This window comes from Lactuca saligna, chromosome 1, assembly GCF_052625555.1.
Source record: "Lactuca saligna cultivar CGN05327 chromosome 1, ASM5262555v1, whole genome shotgun sequence".
In the NCBI taxonomy this organism is placed as follows: domain Eukaryota; kingdom Viridiplantae; phylum Streptophyta; class Magnoliopsida; order Asterales; family Asteraceae; genus Lactuca; species Lactuca saligna.
This window is the reverse complement of record NC_136417.1, coordinates 33,934,747-33,961,732: the sequence shown is the minus strand read 5'-3', so window position 1 is coordinate 33,961,732 and position 26,986 is coordinate 33,934,747. Positions and strand designations below refer to the sequence as shown.

General features: G+C 34.4%; 2 protein-coding genes across 7 annotated transcripts; both read right to left on the bottom strand.

Annotated features, from left to right (window-relative positions):
• Positions 1 to 3,010: 3,010 nt before the first annotated feature.
• On the bottom strand, positions 3,011 to 9,336 carry LOC145032180 (U-box domain-containing protein 8-like). Of its 2 annotated transcripts, XM_078980900.1 has the most exons (6): positions 9,176 to 9,336; positions 8,856 to 8,982; positions 7,855 to 8,761; positions 3,573 to 3,956; positions 3,370 to 3,485; positions 3,011 to 3,297 (listed from the first exon to the last, which is right to left on the bottom strand). In XM_078980900.1, coding segments are annotated over exons 1-4 (1,077 nt in total). In that variant the 5' UTR covers positions 9,218 to 9,336; the 3' UTR covers positions 3,011 to 3,297; positions 3,370 to 3,485; positions 3,573 to 3,955. The 2 variants fall into 2 exon arrangements, 1 of the variants encoding a protein (XP_078837026.1); XR_013677079.1 differs by lacking the exons at positions 7,855 to 8,761; positions 9,176 to 9,336 and having other exon boundaries at positions 8,856 to 8,983.
• A 5,496-nt stretch (positions 9,337 to 14,832) lies between these two features.
• On the bottom strand, positions 14,833 to 20,472 carry LOC145032147 (Cyclophilin-like peptidyl-prolyl cis-trans isomerase family protein). Of its 5 annotated transcripts, XM_078980874.1 has the most exons (14): positions 20,318 to 20,472; positions 19,172 to 19,297; positions 18,996 to 19,050; positions 18,833 to 18,921; positions 18,479 to 18,503; positions 18,359 to 18,397; positions 17,678 to 17,795; positions 17,254 to 17,399; positions 16,799 to 17,165; positions 16,648 to 16,709; positions 16,413 to 16,548; positions 15,676 to 16,329; positions 15,538 to 15,588; positions 14,833 to 15,454 (listed from the first exon to the last, which is right to left on the bottom strand). In XM_078980874.1, exons 2-14 carry the CDS (start codon positions 19,244 to 19,246, stop codon positions 15,085 to 15,087), a joined length of 2,187 nt encoding a protein of 728 aa, XP_078837000.1. In that variant the 5' UTR covers positions 19,247 to 19,297; positions 20,318 to 20,472; the 3' UTR covers positions 14,833 to 15,084. The 5 variants fall into 5 exon arrangements, with proteins under 5 accessions (XP_078837000.1, XP_078836983.1, XP_078836991.1 ...); XM_078980857.1 differs by having other exon boundaries at positions 16,413 to 16,709; XM_078980865.1 differs by having other exon boundaries at positions 16,413 to 16,709; positions 20,312 to 20,434.
• Positions 20,473 to 26,986: the final 6,514 nt, after the last annotated feature.

Sequence of the window (26,986 nt, the reverse complement as noted above, 5' to 3'; positions counted from 1 at the left end):
TCTTATCTTTTAAGCTTCATTGCAAAATGTTTTTTGAACCATCATGTTCCAACAGCTGACTGAAAAAAACGTAATAACCAAATTATTGATGATCATCGGTTCAAATCCAATGGATTTCGATAGAACCAATCCAATCTAATCATCCATTAGATGTTGGATTTGTCAACCGGTCCAATCCAATTTCATCATAAAAAATCAAACCAAATCAATCCAATTGGATGTTGGATTAGATCGGTTCTATCTATTAGATTTTTTTTTATTGGTTTAATTCGGTAGTTATTCATTATCCAACCAATTCTAATCTCTTTCTATCGAATAACCAAATATAACTATGATAACTAAAAATAAAATCGCACACAATTACGCTAAATAAGACTAACAAAGTAACATTACCTTCAAGTATTCAACTTATTTTTATTGAATAATTAATAATATTAATTGCATTTGGATATTAATATTGGATATGTATCGGATTAAAATTGGATATCCAATTGGATCAGTTTGGTTCATTTATCCATTAGTTTTTTAGGATAATCCAATAACCGATCCAATCCAATTGGGTTTTCAAATTTTACACCCAATCCAATACAATTGTGTAACATCCTAAAATTTACAATAAATTTTAACTTTTAAAAACAATATAAGTATATTCAAAACCATGACTTTTTTTTCAAAATAAGTTTTAAAACCATAATCCCAAGATCAATAAATTTCAAAAACCATTTGTTAATTACAAATTCCTAAATCAAAGAAACATAATCCAAGGTAATATGAAAACTTCATCAATCCGTACTGAGCCAGTGTGTACTATCACACCCTGCCATCCTAAGTACACGCTAATCCTGAAATGGTAATTTTTAAGGGAAAAGGGGATAGCACAAAGCTTAGTGGATTTCACACATACACAATTATATATCATACAAGCTCTACCCTTAATACACATATAATGGAGGGATTTTTAGGGTTTGTGGTGGAGATCTGGATACCAACTTGGATCGTGATATCACTTTCCGAACTAATATTTTTACCCTATGTCTGGGTTACAAGAAATTTAGCCTAGGATAATCCAAGTGGACACTTACGATTCTAGCCACAAAAATCGTAAGCCAATATGCTAGAGGATTCTGTGAAAGTATGATGAAAACGAGAGCTTAAGATCGTAACCCCCTTCTGAAGAGGAAGAACTGTTTATATATATTAAACGAAATTAGAGTTTCATTAGGGTTGGGCCGTCATTAGTTGCTTTGGAAGTAAGTCATGATAATCCGAATTTAATGAGGATTTAGGGTTACCAAAACTAACGAGTTTTGTTAGTTTTATCATAATCACCCTCAAGAAATTGAATTTTCCACTATGTTCCACTCTGCCCCTTGGACCCCGCTAGGGGCGCTGCCCCTTTGGAAACCCCGGATCCAGGGGCGCTGCCCCCAAACCCCCGACTAGTCATCGAACCAGCTTCTAATTCAATTTTATACATGTGTGCACTCCGCACAACCTCATACATATATTAAAGTACAAATTATGAAGTCCCTTAACTCACATGTTAGTTCCAGTTACTTAAAATGACATGGTGACACTAAAATTAATAACATATAACAACAATATCAACCACACAAACACGTATGCATGTTAAAGAACGAATCAATAACAACATACACCTACTAGTACACATTAGTTATGTTTGATCCCCCTTGCTCGGTACATCGAGCCATTGGGGCACATTAGATAAGCCCGATCACCCAAACTCGAACCCATTGGGGCACATTGGTCATGCCCGATCCCCCTTGTTCAATTCATCGACCCCTTGGGACACATTGGCTATGCTCGATCCACCGCTTGGATACGTCGATCCCTCTTATACATATTCTTCAATACATGAACGAATAACATATTCCCACTAGATACTAACCCAATCTAGTGTTACTCGCATAAATATACTATAACACACATGAGCTAAAGCAAAGAATGCACAACATTACACAGTGTAGTGAGAAACTCACCTCAAGTAGTAGAGTAAGCCTCCAACTGAACCAGAACCCAATTGCACCCAGTCACCTTTCAACACTCCTAAGAATAACAATCAAGATTAAAAATGGCTATTCACCTTAAACATACAATTAAACAACTAGGTTAAAATTTCAGATTTTAACTAGAAACAACAGCTTGTTCAAGACCTGTTTTTTCCCCTTAGAACCCATCCAAACTAGATTCTGAAAGAAACCTCACAATACCAGATTCTGAAAGAAACCCAAGTAAACCTGGTGGCGACACGTGTTCAAGTGTAAGATCCATGGAGTTGGTGACGCACCTTTTGTGTGTGGAGTTCATTTCAGCAACAAAACTTTATTATTTCCTTTGATAGTTATGACCCCAGACATTGCCTTTTAATTGGAAAGTGATCTTAACTTGATTTTATTTACAAAAATGTAATTGGATGATTTTTTTTTTGTTTTTGTTTATTTATTAATTTTGATTTATCTCAACTACCCATTTAAACCAACAAACCTTCAATATTTATCATCACACTTCTCACTATTTTTCGAGTCATCATCCAATCCAACTTCTATATATCATATATCATTGAATGCGACTCAACAATGTCCCACTTTAATCATCAATGAATTAGGTAGTATGTCCTCTTTTTGTAATTTTGGTCTAAGTTTTCTTTTGCAATTTTGAGGTGAGTGTTTTTTTTTGTTTTTCTTTTTTGGCAATTTTGATCCTCTTTTTAATGATTTTGGTTCTCGTACGAAGAAAATGACTATTTTTTGTGATAAAACTGCAAAAATCAGGTATAACTTAGGAAACAAAAAAAAAAGTCATTTTATTTGGAACATGGACCATTACAAAATAATAATAATAATAATAATAATAATAATAATCATTAATAAAATTAAATAAATAAATAAATCATTTTGAAAACCAAAATTTCCAAAATCAGCTATATTAAAAAAATCATTGTTAAATTACCATTTGCAAATGAATGTGTGTATGAAACTCAACAACCCAGTTGAATGAACTTTTCTTACAACTACATATATGATCAACAAAATTGCCACAAAAATCTTATAACTCCATCCATCCATCCATCTATAATCATCACATTCAAACTGAAGAAACCACTTACAGTTACATCCTTCATTAATTCATCTAAACTTCATACGAGATTCAAACTCCATTGCAATGCAACCAAAAGAAATAAAAAGAAACACATAAGATAAAACAAGATCTGAACGAAAAAACAACTACTCTGACTCTCCCTCTCTCCTACCAGAGGTGATAGCACTACCATAAGACCTGAAAAACATGACATAAATTACACACACACACAGACACACATTCATAAGAAAAAAAAACAAAAATCTTTACCAGAATCCAGAATGCAAGGAAGGAATCAGTTAAAAGCATTGGTAACCAATTCCCTAGAAGACTTGCACTTGAAACATATCATTCGGGAAGCATAGTTGTGTGCATTACAGTGAGGCCTATATCATATCATATGAATGAGAATCAACTAGTATTAATGAATAATGATTATGAGCTTAATTAAAAAGAATTATGAAAATAGATACCTGCCACAAAACCAGTCGCCAGGCTTCCAGCCTCGTTGACTGATTCTGGGATTTATGAAACTGAAACTCAAGAAAGGAGGAGGAGGGGGAGGGTAGTATCCTAGTCCTAGAGTAGGACCAAAAGATGGTATGCTTTTAATGACACCACATTTGAAACAGAACCTTCGGCTTGCAAAGTTGTGAGCCTGACAAATCCCAACATCACAGAACCAATCACCGGGCCTAAAGGCAAACACCCTCGGGCCCGCACTAAAAACAGCTGCATTCATGTCTTGGGGTCGTGGCTCTTTGCATCTCCTGCATGATTCTCTCCAGTAAAAGTTTAAGTGACTGCATGGCCCGCAAATCCAATCACCCACCATGCTCATTCTTCCTCTTCTTCTTCTAAACATTACATTACATTAGTTTTTTTTCTTTTTTTTAAATGAGCATTATAAAATATTTCTTTGCATAAAATTCAACCAAGAGCGGATGATCACACTAAAGATCCAATGTGAAAAGAAAACACATGGTTCGAACAAAGGGGTGTTTGGGATTGCTTTTTGAATTCCAAAAGTGTTGTTGGGCAAAAGTGCTTATTGATTTATGGTGGTGGCAAATGGAGTTTATAAAAAAGTGTTTTTGGATTGGCTTTTCAATAAGTCAATAGGTGTTTGAAAAGCAAACCCAAACACCCCCAAATAGCGATATTAAAGGTGAGGTTTGAACAACAAGATCCATATAAAATGGTAAAGATGAGATTTGACTACGACTATAGCTAGTGGTTCAAAAATGAGAGGAAAAACCAAAGAAAAAGGGATAACGGTGGGACTAAAACCACAATTCATCTTAAAACCAAAAAGATGTCTCAACGTGGTTAATATCATTATATCCAAAATTTATGGCTCATATTCTCAAATGTGTCCCTTATATAAACGAGGATATCAAAATATCTAGCACAATTTCCCACTAGATTATGGAAAAAGCCTAACATGTGCAAAAAGATGGACATATTGTTTAAGACCACAATAAGGCAATGAGTTCTAACTAAATGCCTTCAAACCCTTTGCTAATTTGAAGATACAAAGAAGGAAATCATAGGAAAATATCCACTATCATCCACTATGAAACAAAAGAACTAGTCAATACTTATGGAACTCGATTCCCTCGTCATTCTACTAGATGGGTACAAGTGATGGCACATAAGATCACCCCCCCCCCCTTCTCTCTCTCTTCTCTTTCTCTGTCTCTCATTATCTAAGTGACACCATCCATGACACTAAAGCTTAACAAACTATCATCACTACTTCTAAGTAATTTTATAACTACCTTAATTAAAGAATTAACCCATTAATAAGGCCCTAGCATTGTTTAACATGAAATGGAAATCATAATTATGATGTTCCCATATATAAGTTAAGTTCATTGACATTAATTCTATTAACAAAAATCTAAAGAAATCTTGATAGCGTAATCGGAAGCACATAAACATTTAATCCAAACAACCCTAGTCGGTTCTTTGATCTTTCCAATTGCAAAATAATTTACCTAACTAAAGCATTACAAGTAAAATTTTGGAATAATCGATGTGGAATCAACCTAGATCTAAAGGTTAAGTACTCCAAAAAGATACCTTAATATCAATGCGATAAACAAATTCTTGTTGTTTTGGGTGTAGCTAAGGTGCAATCGAAAGATACGATAGCAGACGCAGCACTCGGTGATGTCCTATGTGGCTATGTCGATTGGCGAGGGCACAATAAAAGGGAAAGGTCACGATAAAGGAAACGAAAGAAAAAGCAAGCAAATTTGGGCTTTAAATTTCTTTCCTAGGTATTCTACACCTAATATTTAGTAAAATAAGTTCAATTTGCAAACTTCATGTGATAATTACATGCATTTACACGGAATAGGTCCCTAAACAAGACACTAAAGTGTCATGTTTAAAACATGTAGGTTCATATTTTTCAAATCTCTAGATTTTGCCACAACACTTTCATGTTTTCTAAATTTATTCAGCTACTATAAATATTCATAATTGCACTATCACGCTAAAGATGCGTAAGAACTCATTATAAAAAATAAATAAATAAATAAATAATACATAAATAAATAACTACGTACTATCTAACATTATAAAAGTGTGGTCTATGTAAGCCTAGTCCATGTTAAACCCTGCCTAATCTCATTTCTCCTCCTGCTTTGCTTTGTCTAGTCTGCACCCTTAGCCAAAATTGTTTTAAAACAACCATTGACATCATTTGGATGCAGGGGGGTAGTTGCTTCAAATGCTAGCAGATAAAGAAAGAGCATGAGAGGAAGATGGAAATTTCTAAAATGAGGATCCTCCGGTGGTTATGTTGTACAACAATGTTGGAGAAAACACTGAATGCTATAATCATAAATAAGTTAGGAGTTGTGTCAACCACCGAAAATTTGAAGGAAGAAAGATTGCGGCGGTTTAGACATATCAAGAGGCGGCAATCATCTACCATAACACCCTTGTAATGTAAAAGGACATAAAGGACACATTAACAATAGCTCTTTTTTTTGTTGAAAGAGACACTTTAAGAATAGTTGTTACAGAAGAATGTTACAAATTTTATATAAAAAGAAAAGTTGAAAGTAAGCAAGCAAGCATACAAATAGCTTACCATATGCTTACAAAATGCTTACAAAAGTGCTTACAAGTACCACAACACAAGCTACAAGTAAACCAAAGCTTAGCATGACAAATCAAGGCTAAAAGTAGTAACCAAGCAAACCTATACAAGTAGAGATAAGTGTTGCCTAGATTTTGAGTGATTAAGCAAAGTTAGAAGATGACATGGAAGAGCTAGAGGCTTGGGGTACAAGTACACTAGTTGTAACCTTTTCATGAATGTACCATGTTTTAAGCCTAAAGAAAAAGCAAACAATGCACACAATTTGCCTATACATAGCAAGTGAAGTTAAGCATTCTTTTCATCCCAAAGTAACTAAGGTTAGAAATACTATCAAGCTTAGCGGTGACTTAAAAGATTAAGAAGTCTAAAAGCTCAAAGAGAGGTGAATATATTTATGTGATTTAATGGGATATATACGTGCTATGTATATGTTCTATGCATTTAAATTACTTGCCATGTTCACTTGCTCAAATGATATTTCAAAGAAATTTAACAACATATTATGAAGTTAGCATGAAAGTTTGATTCATGTTAAGTGGGGCCATTTAAATTCCTAAGTAACCTGGGGTATGGTATGAAGGGTTGTCTTACAAACGGACCTTATAAGACAGCCTTATATGGATCCTAAGGTTAGCAAACCTCCTAGAAGTTAGGTCTACTTACATGTAGCTATGAGATCTCAAATTAATATTTTCAAGTATGAAAGAATATATTAATTGTTATCTTTCCATTAAATGTTTATACTAAATATTAAAACCATAATACTCATTAAGCTTAAAGCTTATGTATTCATGTATGTATCTCAGGAAAGAAGTAGGGACCAAATGAAGTAGTTATTGTTTTAACATAAATTTTGGACGAATTATAAGCGGTAATTTTATGCACTTACACTTATGTAATTTTGTTAAACCATGATGAAATCTAAGGTATTATCCTAGATGTATTTGAAAAAAAAGTGTACCAAGGATAGATGAAGATACTCGCAGGATCAGGGAGTCACATCTACGATAAGAAGGGTGGAGATTGTTATGTTATGGCCGATGAGGCGTGGAGGAGAGGTAGACCGAGGAGGAAACATGATGATAGTGTGAGGATAGACATGAAGGAGTTGGCACTTTCAGCAGACCTCATATAGGTGGAAGTGGAGACAGAGAATTAGGGTAGCGGGGTAGCATAAGTTTTGTTACTTGTGTAATCTTTTATGCATTTAAGTATCTACTGTCTTATTTTAATTCATTTTTTACAATTAGTACTATTTCTAATATTCGTATATTTAATTGTATATTGCTTTTATTTGCTAAGACCAGCTACATCTAACCTCCCCTTACCTCACAAGACATTATGGGATTTGGTTTTATTTGTTGTTGTATTTGGATGCAAGATAGTTATGCTTTCTTTATATATTTAACTTTATTGCTTCATGTAATTCTTAAATTCATTTGTTATGTAGTTGGTAGTTTTGTAAGCCATAACTTCAATCCTATAAACTTCATTCCCTTTTTAACAACAAACCCACCTATTCATTGCCTACACCTTCAAACAGGACCTAATAATGTGCACACGTATGTACTATGTGCTACAAAACAAGCAAAAGCTCTTATTATATTACTTTTCTTAAGACACACATCCTACCTTACCATTTCAAGAACACGAGATCATCATCTACATATGATTCATTAGCCTCAAGTTTTCTCAATAGTAGAGAAGCTTTCTCCCGAGCTCTCGTTGATCCTCTCACCGAGAGCTCAGCTAATGTATACATGAAATCTGGCAAGCCCATAGCATCTCTCAAGCATTCTTCACTCTCATCAAAAACACGAAGAAGTACCTCGGCTGCACCTTCATTATTCAACATGGACCTACCTTTCAACACATCGAGCATTCTACTCACAATACTAGGTGTATTTGTCAAAGCTTTTAGCCCTTCATCAAACTTAGCAAGAAGCCCAAGAATACTAAGAGCAGTCCCACTAAGATCTTCACTGTCTTTGTTCTCAACTATTCTCAGGAGAACACTAACTGCACCTGATCTAACAGCCAATGTGCAATTCCCATGGAAGTGCACCAATTCAGCAAGTGAGCTGAGAAGGTGATGTGTCACAGGACTATTAGGCCTTGAAACTCCCTTCAACAATGCTTGAATAGTATTCGCTACCCCAAACACTGCTTTATTCTTGTCTAGCATTGCCAGGCTGCATATCAAAGAAGCTGCTAGTTTGCTAGACTCGAGCGACCCACGAGACAGGATCACAGTATTGAGGTGCTGAATGGTTGCCATGTCAGCAAGGGTGGATTTGAGATTAGGGTTTAATGAGAGGTTGAAGAGGATGGAAAGTGAGAGTCTTTCAAGAGTACGGGAGGAAGATTTGAGCAGGGTGAGGAGAGCAGGGATGGCTTCCTGATTCTGCATGACTAAATTTCTGTGTGGAGGACTTGCTTTTGTGATGGAAACTAGGGTTTGAAGTGCCCTCTCTTTAGCTTCATCATCATAATCAGATTGAATTTGGGAGATGCATTCAGAAATGGTGTCCCAAAGCTTACCAGCTGCCAATGCCATCACAAATGCAGTGACAAAGAGTGTCTCTAATTCCTATAATGTTACTGAAAATGAAGAAGCTTATAAAAGGTAGAGACATACTTGTTTGATGATTCCAATGCCTTTGCTTTGTAAACTTCGCCATATATTGGGAGGCTTTGGAGCATTGTTTGATGTGTAACAGTAACACATTGCATAGAACATTACGATCAATATCATGAATGTTACCCTGTCAATCAAAAAACCTAGTACAATCAATAATACATTCTTCATTTATTGGTAATACAAATGTTACCAAGCTACAGAAAAGAGATTGGCTTTTAGTATTTATTTGTTACTGTCTTATTTCGATCAAAATGTTTCAGCTTATATCTTGTGTTTAATAGATTTTCAAATAATAACGAACAAGTAGATCATATTACCGTTGGATTGAGAAACGGCGACGGATGTTTCTTTGTTATCATCGTGGAGAAAGCGGCAATGGCCGTAGCGGCGTAGGATTGGGAAACAAATCTCTGCTAGGGTTCCGAGATTCTTCTTCTACACGTCGCCTGCTGTTGCCGTAATCCGGTGAGTCTCAACTTCAAAGCATTACCAAAATACCCCCTGAACTTACGTAATTAATCATATTTTTCCCTAAATTTTAGGCAACTTATTCTAAATTTATCGGTTAATAAATAGTAAATAACTAAATACAATACAACATATGTCGCAATTATTACCGGTCTTAAAGAGATGGCTTTGAGAATGCATTTATTAAGGCATGGAATAACTTCAAAGACTATGGTAACCCGTACCAATACTTAGCTGCGAAATTCAAACACGCCAAAAAAGAGTTGAAATGCTGATACACATTAGACTCTTAAAAAAGGAGAAGATGAAACTTTGAGAATTCAGAAGCTGGTGAACGGACTAGATAAGGAGGCGGAAACTAGATTGTTAACTGAAATGGAGATTGAAACTAGAAGAAATGGATACAAGGAAATTGCGGAAAAAGAAAAACTAGCGGTTATGGATGCTAAACAAAAATCAAATGGGTGATAGATGGAGACGAAAACACGAGATTCTTTTATGGCTACGCTAACAGTAATACTCGAAGGAATCGCATAAATAGTCTTCTGATAAATGAGGAGTGGTGCACGGACCCCAAAAAATAAAAGTTGAAACTTTACTTTTCTTTCAAGAAAAGTTCAAGGAACAATAGCCACAAAGACCGAAATTCAGAAGCCCCGTGTTCAAAAGATTATCTGAATCTAATAGATTAAATTTAGAAGTTTCATTCTCTCTAGAAGAAATAAAAGCCACAGTATGGGCTTGCGGCAATGAAAAATCGTCAGGCTCAGATGGAATGACTTTCAAGTTCATTAAGATTTACTGGGTAGTGTTACTAGGCAAAATTGTAGCGGTGGTAAAACACTTTGAACGGCATGTACGACTTGATAAGTCGTGCTCTACATCATTCATTTCCTTAATTCCCAAAATAAAAGATCCACTCAAGCTAAACAATTATCGCCCAATCAGTCTCATTAGGTCCATTTATAAAATTATAGCCAAAATTCTTTCTTTACGTATCAAGAAAGTAATGGGGCATTGTATCAATGAAGTGCAATCAACATATGTGGAGGGCAGAAGTATACCGGATGGACCATTAGTTGTTAATGAGTTGTGCTCTTGGGCAAAAAAAAGAAAAAAGAAAATTCTACTCTTCAAGATGGACTTTGACAAGGCATTTGATTCCATTAATTGGGAATATTTGGACAGCAATCTATCGCAAATGGGCTTTGGTGAAAAATGGTGTTTATGGATGATGGGTTGTCTACAATCGACTCATGCATCAATTTTAATCAACAGGAATCCAACTGATAAATTCAATACCTCGAAAGGTGTCCGACAGGGGGATCCCCTCTCCCCTTTCCTTTTTATCGTTGTCATGGAAGGACTTAGTGTTGCAATAGAGGCCGCATGTGAAGTGGGGGTCTTTCAAGGCCTGCAATTACCACATGGAGAACCTTTAATTTCACATCTTCTATATGTTGATGACGCTTTATTTGTGGGGGAATGGTCAAAAAAATAACATCAAAAATTTATCACGAATCCTTCGTTGCTTTCAAGTGGCTTTGGGACTTAAAGTCAAATTTAACAAGTCCAAAGTCTATGGAGTTGGTTCAGATATACAAGAAGTTACCCGTTGCTCCCGCCTCCTTGGGTGCAAACTGTGACAACCCGATATTTCAACTCTATGTAACGACCTAAAAAGTCAACTATTCTAACCACTTTTGTTATAATGAAATTAACTTCGAAAGTAAATTGTCCAAAAGTCTCTAATTAATTACCTACGATGTTAGATGTCATTAAACTGTGATCGTACGTAAAAAGAACGCTCAAATCTGATTTCGTATAAGAAAGTTATGAATTTTCCAAATTCGGCTTAGCAACGGACAACTAAAAACTCGAAACGGAGATCGAGCGACTTTTGGTCGGAATGACCTAAATGAGAATCGAAGGTCTCGATAATGGTTTTTCAACGGTAAAAAATCTGGCAAAAACAGACGTCAGATAATGAAGTTATGAATTTCTAACGAAATTTTCTTTTCGCAACCTTTTAAAAATAAATAATAAAAATAATTTCAAAATTTACCGACGGAATCTAAACAAAAGTTGTAGAGCGTAGTCTCACCTACGCCTGGATATAAAGAACGTCGAAAACGGAGTTCGTATGAAGAATATATGAATTTTTGAAGTTATTAAATAATAAAAATATATATTTTATATTTAATTTCAGTATTATCCGAAGGGTGAGTCACCAGGCCGATCCGAGTTACGCCCAGCGTACACTCGTACGCCCAGCGTACTCGAGGCCTAGGCCTCAGATCGTCCACGTCGCCCCTATGCGAGGCTATGCCTCGTCCCATCCGAAGGTCTGAGGCAGTCGAGGAAGCGGTCACGCATGACGCACGCATACGCCCAGCGTACCGAGGCGGTTCCCACCCCCTATAAAAGGGATGTGAGGGTTCCGAAGAAAGGGCTCAATTTCTCTCAACTTTCTTGCGTTTTTGCCTCGTTTTCTGTGCACGTGCTATCCTGAAGCCCCGGTTTCCTTGCTCATGTCCCGAAGGTCATTTGTGCTCCCGAGATTCCCGAGAATCCCGAGAAAATCCACTTTCTCGAGTCAAAATTATGCTCGGTTTTCATCTCGCCTTCTTCGATCTTTCAAGTGAGTTCATACCCCTATCCACACTTTAAATGTTTTATAAATGCTTTTATATGCTTTTAAGGGGGGGAATACAAGTAAAGCACACGATTATTACCGTGTGTTATATAAAGTTTCATTATACATATTTTTATCAATGGAATCATATGTGATTTATAACTATTATAGGGAAATCTTTCGTATGCAAAATATACCACGATAACATCTTATCTTTGAAATAAGAAATGATTTATGTATATATGTAAATCAAACGCTCTGCTTATACTATATGTATATGTGTCCATCTTTGGCACTACAAAAATTATACTTTTCATAACAAGTGAGCATTTCATTAGGGATTACTATACAAACGAAATACACTTTTAGAAAACTATAATAGGTATAGTTTTACGAGAACATTACGAACTTTTACATACTAGAAATACTATTTCAAGAAGTTACTTTCATATACAAGAACGAACGAACATTTTCACACGTAAATCTGTTTTATACTAAATTTTGTGAGACATTAAACTTCACGTACGCTCGAGTACACATTTCAAGTCCTGTATTATATACCAGAATCCCTTGGAGGGGGAAAATGGTGTTTGTGTATAGATCTATACGGGATTGACAACCCCGCACCCTGACTGTTAGCTACAGTACACCATTTGGGGTGACAAATATCATAACATTTCAACGCCTGAAGAACGTTGTATATAGGCATTTCTAGTCAAATAGCATGGTTATATAACTCACATGGAGTATCAAAAACACATTGATTTACGGGGGTTTTCAGACGTATTGGCAATTTTATACGTACATTAATTAACTACTTAAGGCATGAAAAACCTTATCGTGATACAATTTTGGAACTTCTAAACCACTACCCACATACGGAAAAACATAAATTTTCTAGAAACAAACATTGGTCTTGATAGAAGGCTACATTTATACCAATAGAGAATATGGGATTTTCTAGGAATCAACAAACAAAAACAAACCATTTCGTTTTAGTTCATGCAAATATTGGCATTTAATACTTATGAAACTCACCAGCTTATATGCTGATCTACTCTTTCAAAACTACTTGTATGTCCCAGGAATTCAGTAATTGCAGATAACAAACAGCTTTTGAAGAAGGGACGCTACTGCGCTAGTTTAAATTCATATTTTGGCATCATATTGTAATTGGTTTTGAACGTGTACCTTTTAAACAATGTAAACTTTCAATTATATATATGATGGTTATGTAGCTTTCTTTACTATGTATTCAATTGTTACGTTACCACATGAAGTCATCCGCCCCCGAACGTTTCCGCCGTTCAGGTTTGGGGGTTTGACACAAACCCGCCATGTTACCTTTCACATATCTTGGTGTCCTAGTGGGAGCCAACATGAAGCTCACAAAACATTGGACTCCCATAATTGAAAGATTCAAGAAAAAACTCTCAGCTTGGAAATCGAAGACATCGTCGTTTGGTGGACGACTGACACTAGTCAAATCAGTACTAGGTAACTTACCGAACTACTATATGTCTGTATTTGCTGCACCCAATGGCGTTTTGGATTAAATTGGAAAAAATCAGAAGGAGATTTCTCTGGGCAGGTCAAAGGACAAAAAGACGATACATTGGATATCATGGGAGAAGGTTATTGTGGACAAAGATAAGGGAGGACTAGGAGTTGGTTCCTTAAAATCCATAAACATCTCACTTCTGGTGAAATGGTTGTGGCGTCAAAGGTCGGAATCATTCATATTATGGGCAAAAGTCATTACAGGGGTTCACAAACTGCATAATAAAGGGGATGATTATTACTCTATGAAGTCAATGACCGGGGTATGGAGCAATATAGCAGGAATCAAACGTGAACTAGAAAAGAGGGGCATTCCACACGATAATATTATCAAAAAGCATCAGGGAAGAAACAGCATTTCATGGAAGTGAGAAATTACTGGGGATGGAAAATACAAGGTTAGTGCTCTTCACCACATCCTAGAAGATAATGCACATGTAGATACTGACAACTTCATTTGGATAAAAGAGATACCTCTAAAGGTCTCATGCTTTATCTGGAGGGCGAACGGGGTCATATATCCATAGCGATAGCACTATTGAGTAGGGGCATAAACTTACCAACCACCACCTGCTGTCAATGTAACTCAATGGAAGAAGCAGCTGATCACATCCTAGTGCAATGTGTTTTTGCTAAAACTGTCACAGAATGGATTTTCAATTGGTGTAATATTCCATTAATAAGCTTCCAAACGGTGCACAACGTTCTCGTTTATGCTTCCAATTGGGGAACCTGTCCCAAGAAGAAGAAAAGGCTAATGAGCATTTATTACGCGACCTTATGGAGTATATGGAAGACAAGAAACGAACGAATATTTGCTAATAAACGGTTATGTGCTACAAAAGTAGCGGACATTGTCAAATCAACAACATTTCTTTGGGTTAAACATAGAGGTGGTAAAAAAGATCTAAATTGAACGGATTGAAATATCCTCCCGTTCAAGTCATTGCAACTTTCATTTAGTTTTTGCTCCTGTCTCCTGTTTTGTACTTTTACTCCTAGCTCCTTGTTTGGTGTGCTTTGTTGTTTTCTTTATATATATATATATATATATATATATATATATATATATATATATATATATATATATATATATATATATTTCTCGTTTGCCGTTTCAAATGAAAGAAAAAAAATTATTCAATAATTCAATACTTCTTGCTGACCCTCCTTTTAATTTGTTTGAAAAGATTATATAATGTATCAGTTCAAGCACACAAGATTATGTTAATATATATTAAGCACAAACTACCTTCAAGTCGCATTGATCAAAGAGCAAACCATAACAATAAAGATAAAAACAGAAGAGGCTTTTTAAAACAAACATAATTGATAATCCCATTCCCCTCGGTCTAACCAACCTCTTAAAAACAAACACATATCCAATCATCGTTACTAGTCTAGCAGCACCTCAACAGTCACTCCACAGAACAAGAAATACAAGAGAAATAGTCGAATTATTCAAAACACACCCACCCTACATAGTGTACCAATTACCAAGTCTATAAATCATTTCTCCACATAACCTCAAACTCCCCTCTCTCAAAAGTAAATCTTCTCTTCTCACTTCTGACTGTCTGGAGAACCATCTCCATACGACACTAGTCCTTTCTTCCCAGGTGGGCTTCCAGAAGACGACCTAGATCTTGACCTTGACATTGACCTTGATCTCGATGCCGATTTTGACTTTGACTTTGACTTCACGCTCCTTCTCGGAGATGGTGATGGTGAGGACCTACGTTCATACGGGCTCCTACTTTGAGAATGTGGGGTCCTGCTTCGTGGCGCCCTCCTCCTCTCCACTGGCGGTGATGGCCTGTACCGCGATGTCTCCACCGGCGACCGGCTCCGACTGTAGCGCCGCCGGTACCGCACAGGGACAGGACTCCGGGACACACTCGGACTCCGTGTCCTGCTTCTTCTCCCTCTGTACCTGTGTAAATAATTGAATTTAACAATCAAATAATCACTTTCTCACCAAAAAAAAAAAAAGATTCCATTATTACTCCAAAATACCTTGGTGGACTTCTGTCTCTCAGTGGGCTGCGCCTTCTATAGCTTGAATAACTACAAACCAAAATATTGGTTTAATTGTTTTTTATATTAAATATATTAAAAAATTGAATTTAAAATTGTTAGTTGTTAGTTTGTTACCGGTCACGGTCACGGTCGCGGTCGCTTCTGCTATGGCGATAAGATCTGACCGGGGAGCGATCGGGAGAATGGTATCGGCGCGCGTAAGAAAATCGGTTACTGAAACCGCGTCCTCTTCTGATACGTTTGGGAGAGCCATCAGGTGAAGCGCTTCTAGACAAGCTTCTCTCCGGTGACCTGGCCGCCCTACGTCCACCTACCGGACTCCTGGAATAGCTCCGGCGACCACCCCTCATAGGCGGTCTGACCGGACTCCTGCTAGGGCTTCTTCTTAAAGGCGGTCTACCAGAGCTTCTGCTCAAGCTTCTTTTAGAAGATCTCACTGGGCTTCTGCTGTAGCTTCTTCTGGAAGATCTAACAGGACTTCTGCTTACCGATTTTCGTGAGGATTTTCTAGATGATGTTCGCAGTGGGCTTCTAGAAACACTCCTTCGTGGAGGTGATGGTGAGGGAGTTATGCTTCTGACGTTTTTGCCCCTCACTGGACTTCTGCTTATGCTTCTTACAGGACTCTTGCTGCTGCTTTCACTTCTCACCGGGCTACGTGATGGGGCCCGTCTAGGAGGAGGGGTCCCACTAACACTTTGACTCCTCCTTGGGCTAATACTCATACTCTTGCTCAATTCCCTTCGAGGAGGACTTTTGCTTCTACTTCTGTTTAGTAAAAAAAAAAAATAAGATTAGAAAGAATTTAATAATAATAATAAAGTGTTATTAAATTTGATTAAACTTCGGACCTAGAGTTTCCGAGATGGTCATCGACTATATCAGCCTTTGCCAGGTCAACACCGTTGCTTGGGCGGTCCCCACCATTTTCTTTCGGGTATTCACCTTCTTCCTCCTTTACATGTCCATCAAATGCAAGTGCATCTCCTGTTTTACCATCTTCAAATTCAGCTGTAGGAGATTTATTATTATTATTATTATTATTACTATTATTATTATGTTTCCGGTTTCGCTTTTTGACATCACCATTATTGTCCTCAGATGCATGTTCGCTTTCACTTGAGCTCTCACTTCCGCTACCAGACACCCTACAAAATGATACGATGAATTTTTGTAAATAAAAAAACATTATTTTATTTAAGGTTTAATTAAATTAAAATTAAAATACCATACCCACCTCTTTGATTTACGTTTGGATTTCTTATCGCGTCTCCTGCGCTTCTTCTCGCGTTTTTTGTCCTTTCTTTTGCCACGTTTGTGTCGATCCTTTCTGGATCTCTTTTTTCTCTTACGCCTGTCATCACTTGAAGAGCTGACATCAGATGATGATGAGGATGAATCATCAGAGTCAGAATCACTATCCGAATCAGATGAATCAGATTCCATGTCAGATGAACTGTCTGAATCAGATGAAGAATATATTTTTCTTTTTTTCCTTTTATCTTTCGAAGATTTCTTGTGCTTTCCCTTCCGCTTCACTTCATGGCTGTGAACCTCTGAAGAAACATCTTTCCCACTTTTCAACTTGCTCGCTACCTTCTTATCTATTGAAACACCAAAAACAGAGACTTTATTAAAAAATAAATAAATAAACAATTATGTCATTAAAAATGCAATAATTATCCACCATACCAGAGCTTTGATTCTCACTCTCGTTTACTTCCCCACAATAAATGATCTTCACTGTCACAGTTGGTGTTCCATCTTCATCACCCGCATTTTCCATCTTCCTCAATACATCAAGTCCTTGAACAAGCTTTCCAAAAATAACATACTTCCTGTTCAAGAAATTCCATTTCCAACACTTAAATTTCCTTTTCCATCAAAAGTGAGAAAGTTAATGTTTTGCTAAAACTATAACTTTTCAGATGAATATAAAACGACAATGTATAGGAAATACCACTACATGCAGTGTACTTATTTTTTACCCATAATAGCAACATACTTACACTTTTTTTATCAATAATAGCAAAATGTAACCATAACAAAAGTAAAGCATGTTGCTATTTCTATCAATTTGTCCAACATAAAATTGTAACTAAAGAGATAAGCAAACCTATCCAGGTGGCGATTAGCGCCAAATGTCACATTAAATAAAGAGCCACGTGAATCACGATCAGCAATTGCCATTGTTAGAAGGCCAGGAGCATCATGTTTCAGTTTGGAGGATTCATCTGAAATATAACAAATTTTGATTATAACCAATTCAAAATAATAATAATAATAATAATAAGGTAGCCAGGAACTTAACATGGAAAAAAAAGCCAGATAAAAAACTCATGACAATGTATTGGGCCTAAATTTAAAGCATACATAATACATTAGACTTAACTAGCTGCATAAATCATCCAAACCAAATACTTTGTAATTTGTATTTTACCAAAGATTTCAAACCTAGAAAGAAAGGCACACAAAATATTCATACACCCACCATTTTTTCAAGACAATTACAATTTGCCCATTTCATTGTGGGTTGAGCTCCCATGCACCGAGAATAAGACCAATGTCAGCCCCCACCTTCACAGGCAATTCAAAAAGGAAACCCATTCTCTCAAAATATAAATATATATAGAAATTTTGGGGAGATAGAAGCTAAAAGGTTTATTTCAATTTCTTTTGCATACACTTTTTAAACAAATTAAATGAAATCCTCAACTACCTAAAGACATACTATGAATTTATGATCATCAACATTCAAACAGAAAACACAAGTAATGAACATAGTGACTTTTCTCACCTGGAAACTTCCCTCCATATATGCTTTCTCCATAACTTCCTGCAAAAGTAAACCAATGAGATATGAATTTTATGTTCAAAAATAAATAAAAATTACAATCTGGTGGCAAAATGTACATACCGTCACGTTTATAAAAATCTCCACCCTGCAAAAAAAATACCAAGAATTAACTCACTTATAGAAATTATATTCAGAAGTCGTTACAGAAAGATGGATTTGTAAATTCTGCATGATATGTTTCAGAATGAATGTGAGGATATTACAAATACAACCAAATAATTACAACCTTAAAAACTACATCACAAGAAAAGCAGTTGGAACCATCAACCCTGTATCCTACAGATTAAACAAGGATAGCCGACTAAAAAGACAGACCACCACCAAGACATCCAGAACTAGAAAAAACTAAGTGGAAAATAAAAAAATAAAATAAAAAAGCAATATAATTCATGAAGTAATTGATAGAAAACATACCTGAGCCATGGATCCTTTGATTATGCGATGAAAGAAAGATCCTTTGTAGTGTAGGGGTTTCCCGGTTTTCTGACTATTTCCTTTTTCTCCTGAAAGTTAAAAAAAAGCATCCAGTTTTATAAACTTATGATAAAAAGAATGCCAATTATGATGAACATTTTACCAGTACAAAGTGCCCGGAAGTTCTCAGCAGTCTTGGGAACAGTGTCTGAGAATAGCTGTAAAACCATATAAAAGGAATTAGTTTTTCAGTTTTATAATAAGTGATGTGGCACTGCCATCTGGCAGAATAAAAGAAAGAAAAGAAAGATCTTCGATAGTTAAAGCTATAATAAACACCTCAAAAACCATCCTTTCAACAGGATCTCCATCTATAGACACATCCAAGTAGACAAATGGGTTCTTCTTGCTCATCTTCTTTGTATTTGGGACCAATCAACCCAGCATTCCACAAAACCACTCTTTCTGTGCATTACATGTTCAAAAAGAAAATGGTTTAATAGACAAGACAACTATAGCATAATATGGACAAATAATTTACAGCCATTGATAGATTAAAACTATTAAAGGGCATCGCATGCAATAACCCATGCACCCCAAAAGAACTTCACATATGATTTTGCAAATTCATTTTAGTATTTTATATAGTGTATATAAAGACACTATCTTTTTATGCCAAAGTGGCCATTCTTATGTTGCTTGGTATGATGCTAACACGTTGGAGACAAAATACAGATTAAAAACCAATATACCAACACAAGGCATTATATTATATTATATATATATATATATATATATATATATATATATATATATAGTAACTGAACATCTAGCCTCGCTCTAATGATCTAGTCCCATCACCATTGCTTGTTGTTGGGGTAATAAGACACCTAAACATAAACCCTAAAAGAGGGCAACTGATATTTTACATATAGACATCGAAAGTAGCAAATTAACCCCACAAACAAGTTGGAACCAGGGTTACATCATAAATAAGCCTTTCATGGTGCAAAAAAAAAAAAAAAAAAAACATGTTTATCCAACAGCTTACCAATAATTTTCACGGGAAAAATTACACAATCTACATCTAATCATAGATCCAAACCTAAGGGGGGTCTAATCGCAATGTTTTCAGATATGAAGAAGCGGAGTGGCAACCAACATATAAACATCAAGGTAACTCTTTATCTGAGCTAACATGTAGACGCTATTTAAGAAAGCAAACATATACCCTAAACCCTAAAATGAAATTCTCGCACACATCATCAAGCATCCTGAAACATCCAGCTTACAACGAAAACATAACACACAAAACTTCATCGATGATATCAAAATCATCATAACAATTATAAGGATATGGTGAACCGATGTTTTTTCCTAAAAAATAAAGATTGAATCGACGGTAACAAGTGAGATTTCAACATTTTCCATGAATTACTGTGCTAACAAAACCCTAACCGTAGATTTCAGGACACCTACAGATACCTGATGGCGATGAGAAAATGGAGCCTGCAAGCTGTTGAGTATCTGCTGCTCTTCTCCACAGGAAACCACAAAACGATGAGTGAGAGTGATGAGAGTGAAAACCTAGACTTAAAAGGCAGCGGAACCTAGTTCCTTCTAGTGGGGAAATTACTAGAATAGCCTTGGGGTTGAATGGGTACTTGTAGAGACCAAACCCAAGCGGAATTTACCAAACTCCACACGATTATAGTTGCTATTGAGTTATTGATTGTTAACTAAAAGATCCTTCTACATACTTAATAATTGACATTTGTAATGAATTCTTTTTTTTCATCCCATTTTGACATTTATCATTATTTAGGGACGTTTAGGATTTCATTTTGAATATGAGAAACACAAAAAGTAAAATGATTTATTATGATTTATTGATTTATAGTGATGAAAAAATATAGTTTTTTAAAAAGTGTTTAGATTAGTTTTTGTGGTTGGAAAAATCAATAAGTCAATAAATTGTTATTTAAAAAAAATATTTGTCTTAACTTATATATGTTATAAAGGTATTTGTCTTTTACAACCTAATAAGTCATAAGATGTTTTGAAAATTTATAAACTCTAACTTATTGAAATCTAATTTTTTTAAGGTGATGAAAAGTTATTTTAAAAGTCATTTTCATATTACCAAACATTTTTTTTAACTTATTCACTTTTCAAAAAGTCAATAAATCAATAAGTTGTTTTTAAATTAAATCTCAAACACCCACTTAATAAGAGGATATTAACTTATAACATCCTAAAAATCAAAGCAAAATTTTTATTTTTAAAATCATTCCAAATATCCATAAGTTTTACAAAACAAGTTCTCAAAAGTCATTGTCATGAATCAGGGTATCCCAAAATCATAAAAACACATAAAATCCAGGATGATGTGCACGATCAAGCTTTCATCTTTTCTCTGTCTTCTGAAGTACCTGAAACCATAAATTCAAACTGTAAGTCAATACGTAGTGAGTTCCCTCAAAATACCCCACACAACAGAACATATATAATCATGCATGTTAGGTCCACAATTATCGGACTGGATTGTCTCACCCCAATCAATCATCGAACTGGAATACCTTGGTCTGTTGGCTTACGCACATAACAGTAAAACCTCAACCCAAATCGCATTATGTTGACATATGCAACAGATAAATCATATAACAACGACAAATAATCATGCATATCTCACAGATCACTACGGCATATCAACATCATATATACTAGGATACATAACCTAGTGGGTCGGCATTGGTACTTTTAACCCACAAGTACAGATCCAGTTGATAAGCTACCATGTCTACCCTGCATTCACCACTCAAAACGACCCGATAAATCGGAGCACCAGGTTACCCATCTTCCGAAAGAGTATTACAACCTTCCATGGTGATACCTTCAGTAAAACCATATCGCCAACCTGAAATTCCAACTCAAATCGACGCCTGTCGATATAACTATTTTGTTGACTCTAACGTGTCTATAACATATGTCTGGTCTGTTGAATAAGTTCGGTCGTCTGAATGACTACCTCAATCTTCCCCATAACCCAGTGACCAACCTCTCCTAACAAACTGGTGTACGGAACTTCCTCTCGTAAAGAAGTTCAAAAGGTGGCACACCAATACTAGAGTGATAGTTATTATTGTAAGAAAACTCGGTCATGTAAAGGTAGGAGTCCCAACTCCCACTGAAATCTATGACATGGGCTCTCAACATATCATCAAGCGTTTGGACGGTCCACTCGTTCTAGTCATCCATCTACGGATGATAAGTAGTGCTAAAATGTAATCTCGTATCCAGTTCCTTGTAGAACCTTTGCCAAAAATCGTGAAGTGAATCGAACATCTCGATTAGATACAATGGAGACTGGAACACCATGTCGAGCGATGATCTCGCGCTCATACACATCGGTTAATAAGGTTAAATAAATATCAAACCTAAAGTGTAATTATAAAAAACTAAATTTCAATTTTAAATAATATATTTACATATACTTATAAAGTTATGTTTTTTAACTTTTAACATATTATACTTAATTTATTAGTTTTATTATATTGTTAGATGTAAATCATATTATTTTAAAGATACAATTTTGGAACAATGTATATAAAATACTTAAATATAAATTTTAGTTTAACTTAAACAACCTAAATAATATTTTGTAAATAGTTAAAAGTGATAAATTATAGTGTCTTTTTAATAATGATTATAAGTTGGTTAATAAGGTTAAATAAATACCAAATTTACAGTGTAATCATAAATAAACTAAATTTTAATTTTAAAATAATATATTTACTTCTATTTATGAAGTTTTGTCTTTAACTTTTAGCATATTATACTTAATTTATTTGATATGAAATGTTGTTGTATGTAAACTATCAGTTTAAAGCTACAACTTTTGAACATATTCAACAAAATACTTAAATTGTTAATTTAAATATAACATTACAGTTAGGGTGTGTAATAAAACGCATAAACCGCCCGCACCGCACCAAACCGCACAACATAACGTAGTTTAAAACACTCGCGGTGCGGTTTGCGGTTTGTATTTTGTTAAACCGCATTATGTGGTGCGGTTTGTGGTTTACGATTACAAAATTACGGTTTAAACCACACCGCATTGATAAAACCAGTTATATATATTAGGGTTGTGCATGGGTCGGTTTGGGTCGGTTTTAGACCCAAACCCAACCCAACCCATAAATGGTTGGTTTCTTGTTTTCAAAACCCAATATGATCGGTTTCTGGTCGGTTCGGTTTCTTGGGTTCTAAGGTCGGTTTGGGCGGGTTTTCGGTTTCTTGGGTTCAACCCATACATTCATTGGTTCTGGCTTTTAACCCATGGGTTTTGGGTTTTAACCAATTTTCCATAAATGAAGAAACAAGTTAAATAATTCAAAAAACACCAAATTTAAGTTAAATACTTCAAAAAGCATGAGTCTTACAACAAATAGTCTATTTTAAGTTACAACCAAAGTCCGAAATAGTTTATTACAACCTAAAAATAATCAACTATAAGACGGTTTCTCGGGTTAGATGAGTTGGTTTCTTGGGACCGTTTGTCGGTTTTAACTATAGGTCAGTTTCTTGGGTTGGATGGGTCGGTTTTTGGGTAAAAACCGAAACCGAACCCGATTTTTCGGGTTTTCAAAAATTCAAACCCTAACTGTCGGTTTTGCTTCGGTTTCGGTTTTTTCAGTTTCGGTTTCATCGGTTTCTTTGTTTGGGTTTGCTCACCCCTAATATATATATATATATATATATATATATATATATATATATATATATATATATATATATATATATATATATATATATATACACGGAAATATTTTGACAGGTATAACATTTATTAATTCAATTCATCATAAATTAGTGGCATTATCTTAAGTTTTTGAAATGTAATAATATTTATTTAAATTTAATTAATCTAAAATTTAATGCAGTTACCATTTTTTGTATTTGTCACAAATCCATTTTCAACTGACATTTAACGACCATTATTTTAATCGACATTATGTTTTCGTAACTTATATATATGATAAGTAGTTAAAGACCATAATTATATGACCACCAAAATATTTAATTACCATTTAGTGAGCCGTTAGTGACGACAATGATAATATTGTCATTAAATTTAAAGTAAATAATTAGTCAAACCGCATGTAAACCGCATAAACTGTCCGCACAAAACCGCACCGCATAATGCGGTTTAGCAGGTTCGTGGTACAGTTTGCGGTTTCTAAATAACTCAAATTGCATATGCAGTACGGTTTGCGGTTTTGACTCTAAACCGCACCAAACCTCACCGCGCACACCCCTAATTACAGTGTTAACTTAAATACAAATTTCAGTTCCACTTAAAAAATCAAAAATTATTTTTGTAAATAGTTAAAAGTGATAAATTGTAGTGATAAATGCAAAAACTAAATTGTAATATCAATTTAACTAAAATATTTCTTAAATATATTTTTATAATCGTTAAAAGTTTTCAAATAAGTAGTTTAAAATAACTTACAATAAGAATAGTTATAAATAACTTTATATAAATGATTATATTGTTACCTCTAAAATAAAAAAACAATGTTTGATGTTTTTAATAATTATAATGATAGAAATTAAAACATTAAGCAAATAAATTTGAACAAATTAATTAACAATAACAACTATAAATAACATCAGACCATATATTATATTTAATTTTATGCATGTGTAACTCACGAGTAGAAGTCATTAAAACGATTGAGATTATGCAGTTATAATAGATGTATATATATTATCATATAATTCAAAATAATCAATATATTATATCAATTTAGTATACGTATTATTATATCAAATTTAACAACAACGTTAGTGTTATATTAAAAAAAACATATATTTGTAAGGACTTCAAGTATATATAGGTGTTTATGCGTAACGCGCAGACATTCATCTTGTATATAATAAGAGAATGTTATCTTCTCTTAATTAAATTAGTATTCATTTTTCCTATATTCTATTTTGCGGAAAATTACAGGCGTGTTGTATAAAATTTGTTCGTATATATTAGACAAATATAATTTATAATGCGACTAAGTTTATATATATATATATATATATATATATATATATATATATATATATATATATATATATATATATATATATATATATATATATATATTACAACTTAAAGGCATAAACCGAGTTTAATCGAACAACTAAACCGAAAAAATAATCGATTCAACATGTATAAAAAATTGACTGTGAAAAGGTGGAGCTCAAATCATTTTTTTACCAAACAATGTTAAATTTGGAGCAAGTTGATTTAAACCATACATCAAAAAAATTTAATAGTATATAAGTGTGAAAGAAAACATCTATCTATAACGAAACGTCATATTATTTTTTTTCGGAAGTGTGAAAGAACCATCTATTTATAATGAAACATCCTTCTTAAACTTCTTTTTGCCACTTAATATGATATGTCTTTTTGTCTATAGTTAATACTTTTTTTTTCTTTTACAACACTATAAGATTGGTCCTAAAAAGTTTATAAAATGAGATTCGTCTTGCGAACGACCTAACATCTACTTAGGTGTCGTTTGTTTTTTCGAAGCGAAAATGTCTGAAATCTGCGGACCATTTCTACAACCCTCTATAGCAAAAGAGTGGGACCAAACGGCTGCAGCATGTAATATAAAATTTGTTTGTTTTTAACCTCCGTAGAGTCAAGTGTTGCGTCACGCAGCACACGAGCAACAATTTTTAAGTCGGAAGTCTTCTGAAAAACAAACAGCTGCAAAAGACCAAGTGTTGTTCGTGTGCTATGCGACACAACAATAAATGGTTAAAAGATGTTATTTAAAAAAAAAAAAAAAAAAAAACACAACCTTAAACTCGCTCATGATCACAAGTGTAGAGTTGCAACTTTTCATGGTAGTTTTTATAATATACACCATGCCAAAAACACAACACACTATATAGCACATAAAAAACTAAAAAGAAATTACAAGTGCAATCATGTGATAAACTAGCATATTAGTAATGTAAACACATTACCATTTTAGCCTAAAATTTTGAGAATGTGCTTAGAATTTCAGGAGTTGTTAGGGTTTCTTGACACGATATCGATAGGAGCAAGATTGTTAAGATCGGGAGTTTTTTGGTTTGCAAGATCGGGATCAAGTTCCTAAGATCCCACAAAATAAAATATAATTTTAATTTATAATAATTAATTATGAAAATATTTCAAACATTCAATTATTCTTTCAAAAGGTATAAAAACTTCAAAATATTAGTCATAAGTTCCAACACAAAATGATAAATAGTAAATTGGTAAATGGTAAAAGACATAAAGTGGTAAAAAAAACTCATTTGCAAATAAATAAATAAATAAATCAAGGGAAGGTAGGATCGAATTGGATCTCGATCCTACTTGCGATCTCACCCCAAATACGATCTGTTTACGATCCGGATCGTTTGTCATACCTAGGATCGTACGATCTTACGATCAGGATCGCGATCCCGATCTTGCAAACCCAAAAACGATCCTACCAAAAAGACCTAACACAAATAAACTACAAATAATTTGAAAAAATATATATATAAAAATTAACATACCATTAAGCGTCGTGTAAAATATATGATGCAAAATATGAGTAAAAGAACAACTATCTAAAGTACATTTATGTAGACATACTAACATTTTGTATAATATACGAATAACCTAAACAAAGCATGAGAACAATATATTGTGAAACGAGTTTATAGTTTTTCTAAGGGTTCCTTGATGCAATATATTGTAAAAAATATAATAATATAGTCCTTGAGTTGTGTAGGCATACATACAGGTGGCATAGATTAAATAATCACAAGAAATTCATCCATGCCATAATAACCAGTAAATTAATATATTTATCCGATCTAGTACCAAATATTATATATACCATAAATAAGTTTTCAAACTATCGTATTTGTCCAAATCATATTTTTTATATTTAAAAATTATGAAACACTAATCAAAAACACAAATGACACGGGAAATAACGAAGTAGAGAACAACTTGAACAAAACGACCGATAGTAATGATTTAAATCGTCGTAGTCACCACAACTGTCATATAATGTATGAAATCACTATTACCGGTCGCTCTTTCGTGTCGTTTGTTTT

Excerpts from the sequence above, each read along its gene's own strand:
- LOC145032180 (XM_078980900.1), bottom strand. The coding sequence starts at position 9,217 with ATGATAACAAAGAAACATCCGTCGCCGTTTCTCAATCCAACG. Across the intron at positions 8,983-9,175 it reads CGCCGTTTCTCAATCCAACG|GGTAACATTCATGATATTGA; the intron begins GTAATATGATCT and ends TTTGATTGACAG. Across the intron at positions 8,762-8,855 it reads GCATTGGAATCATCAAACAA|CTGGTAAGCTTTGGGACACC; the intron begins GTATGTCTCTAC and ends TGGCATTGGCAG.
- LOC145032147 (XM_078980857.1), bottom strand. The coding sequence starts at position 19,246 with ATGAGCAAGAAGAACCCATTTGTCTACTTGGATGTGTCTATAGATGGA. Across the intron at positions 17,400-17,677 it reads GCTAATCGCCACCTGGATAG|GAAGTATGTTATTTTTGGAA; the intron begins GTTTGCTTATCT and ends TTTCTTGAACAG. Across the intron at positions 16,330-16,412 it reads GACCATCTCGGAAACTCTAG|AAGTAGAAGCAAAAGTCCTC; the intron begins GTCCGAAGTTTA and ends TTTACTAAACAG.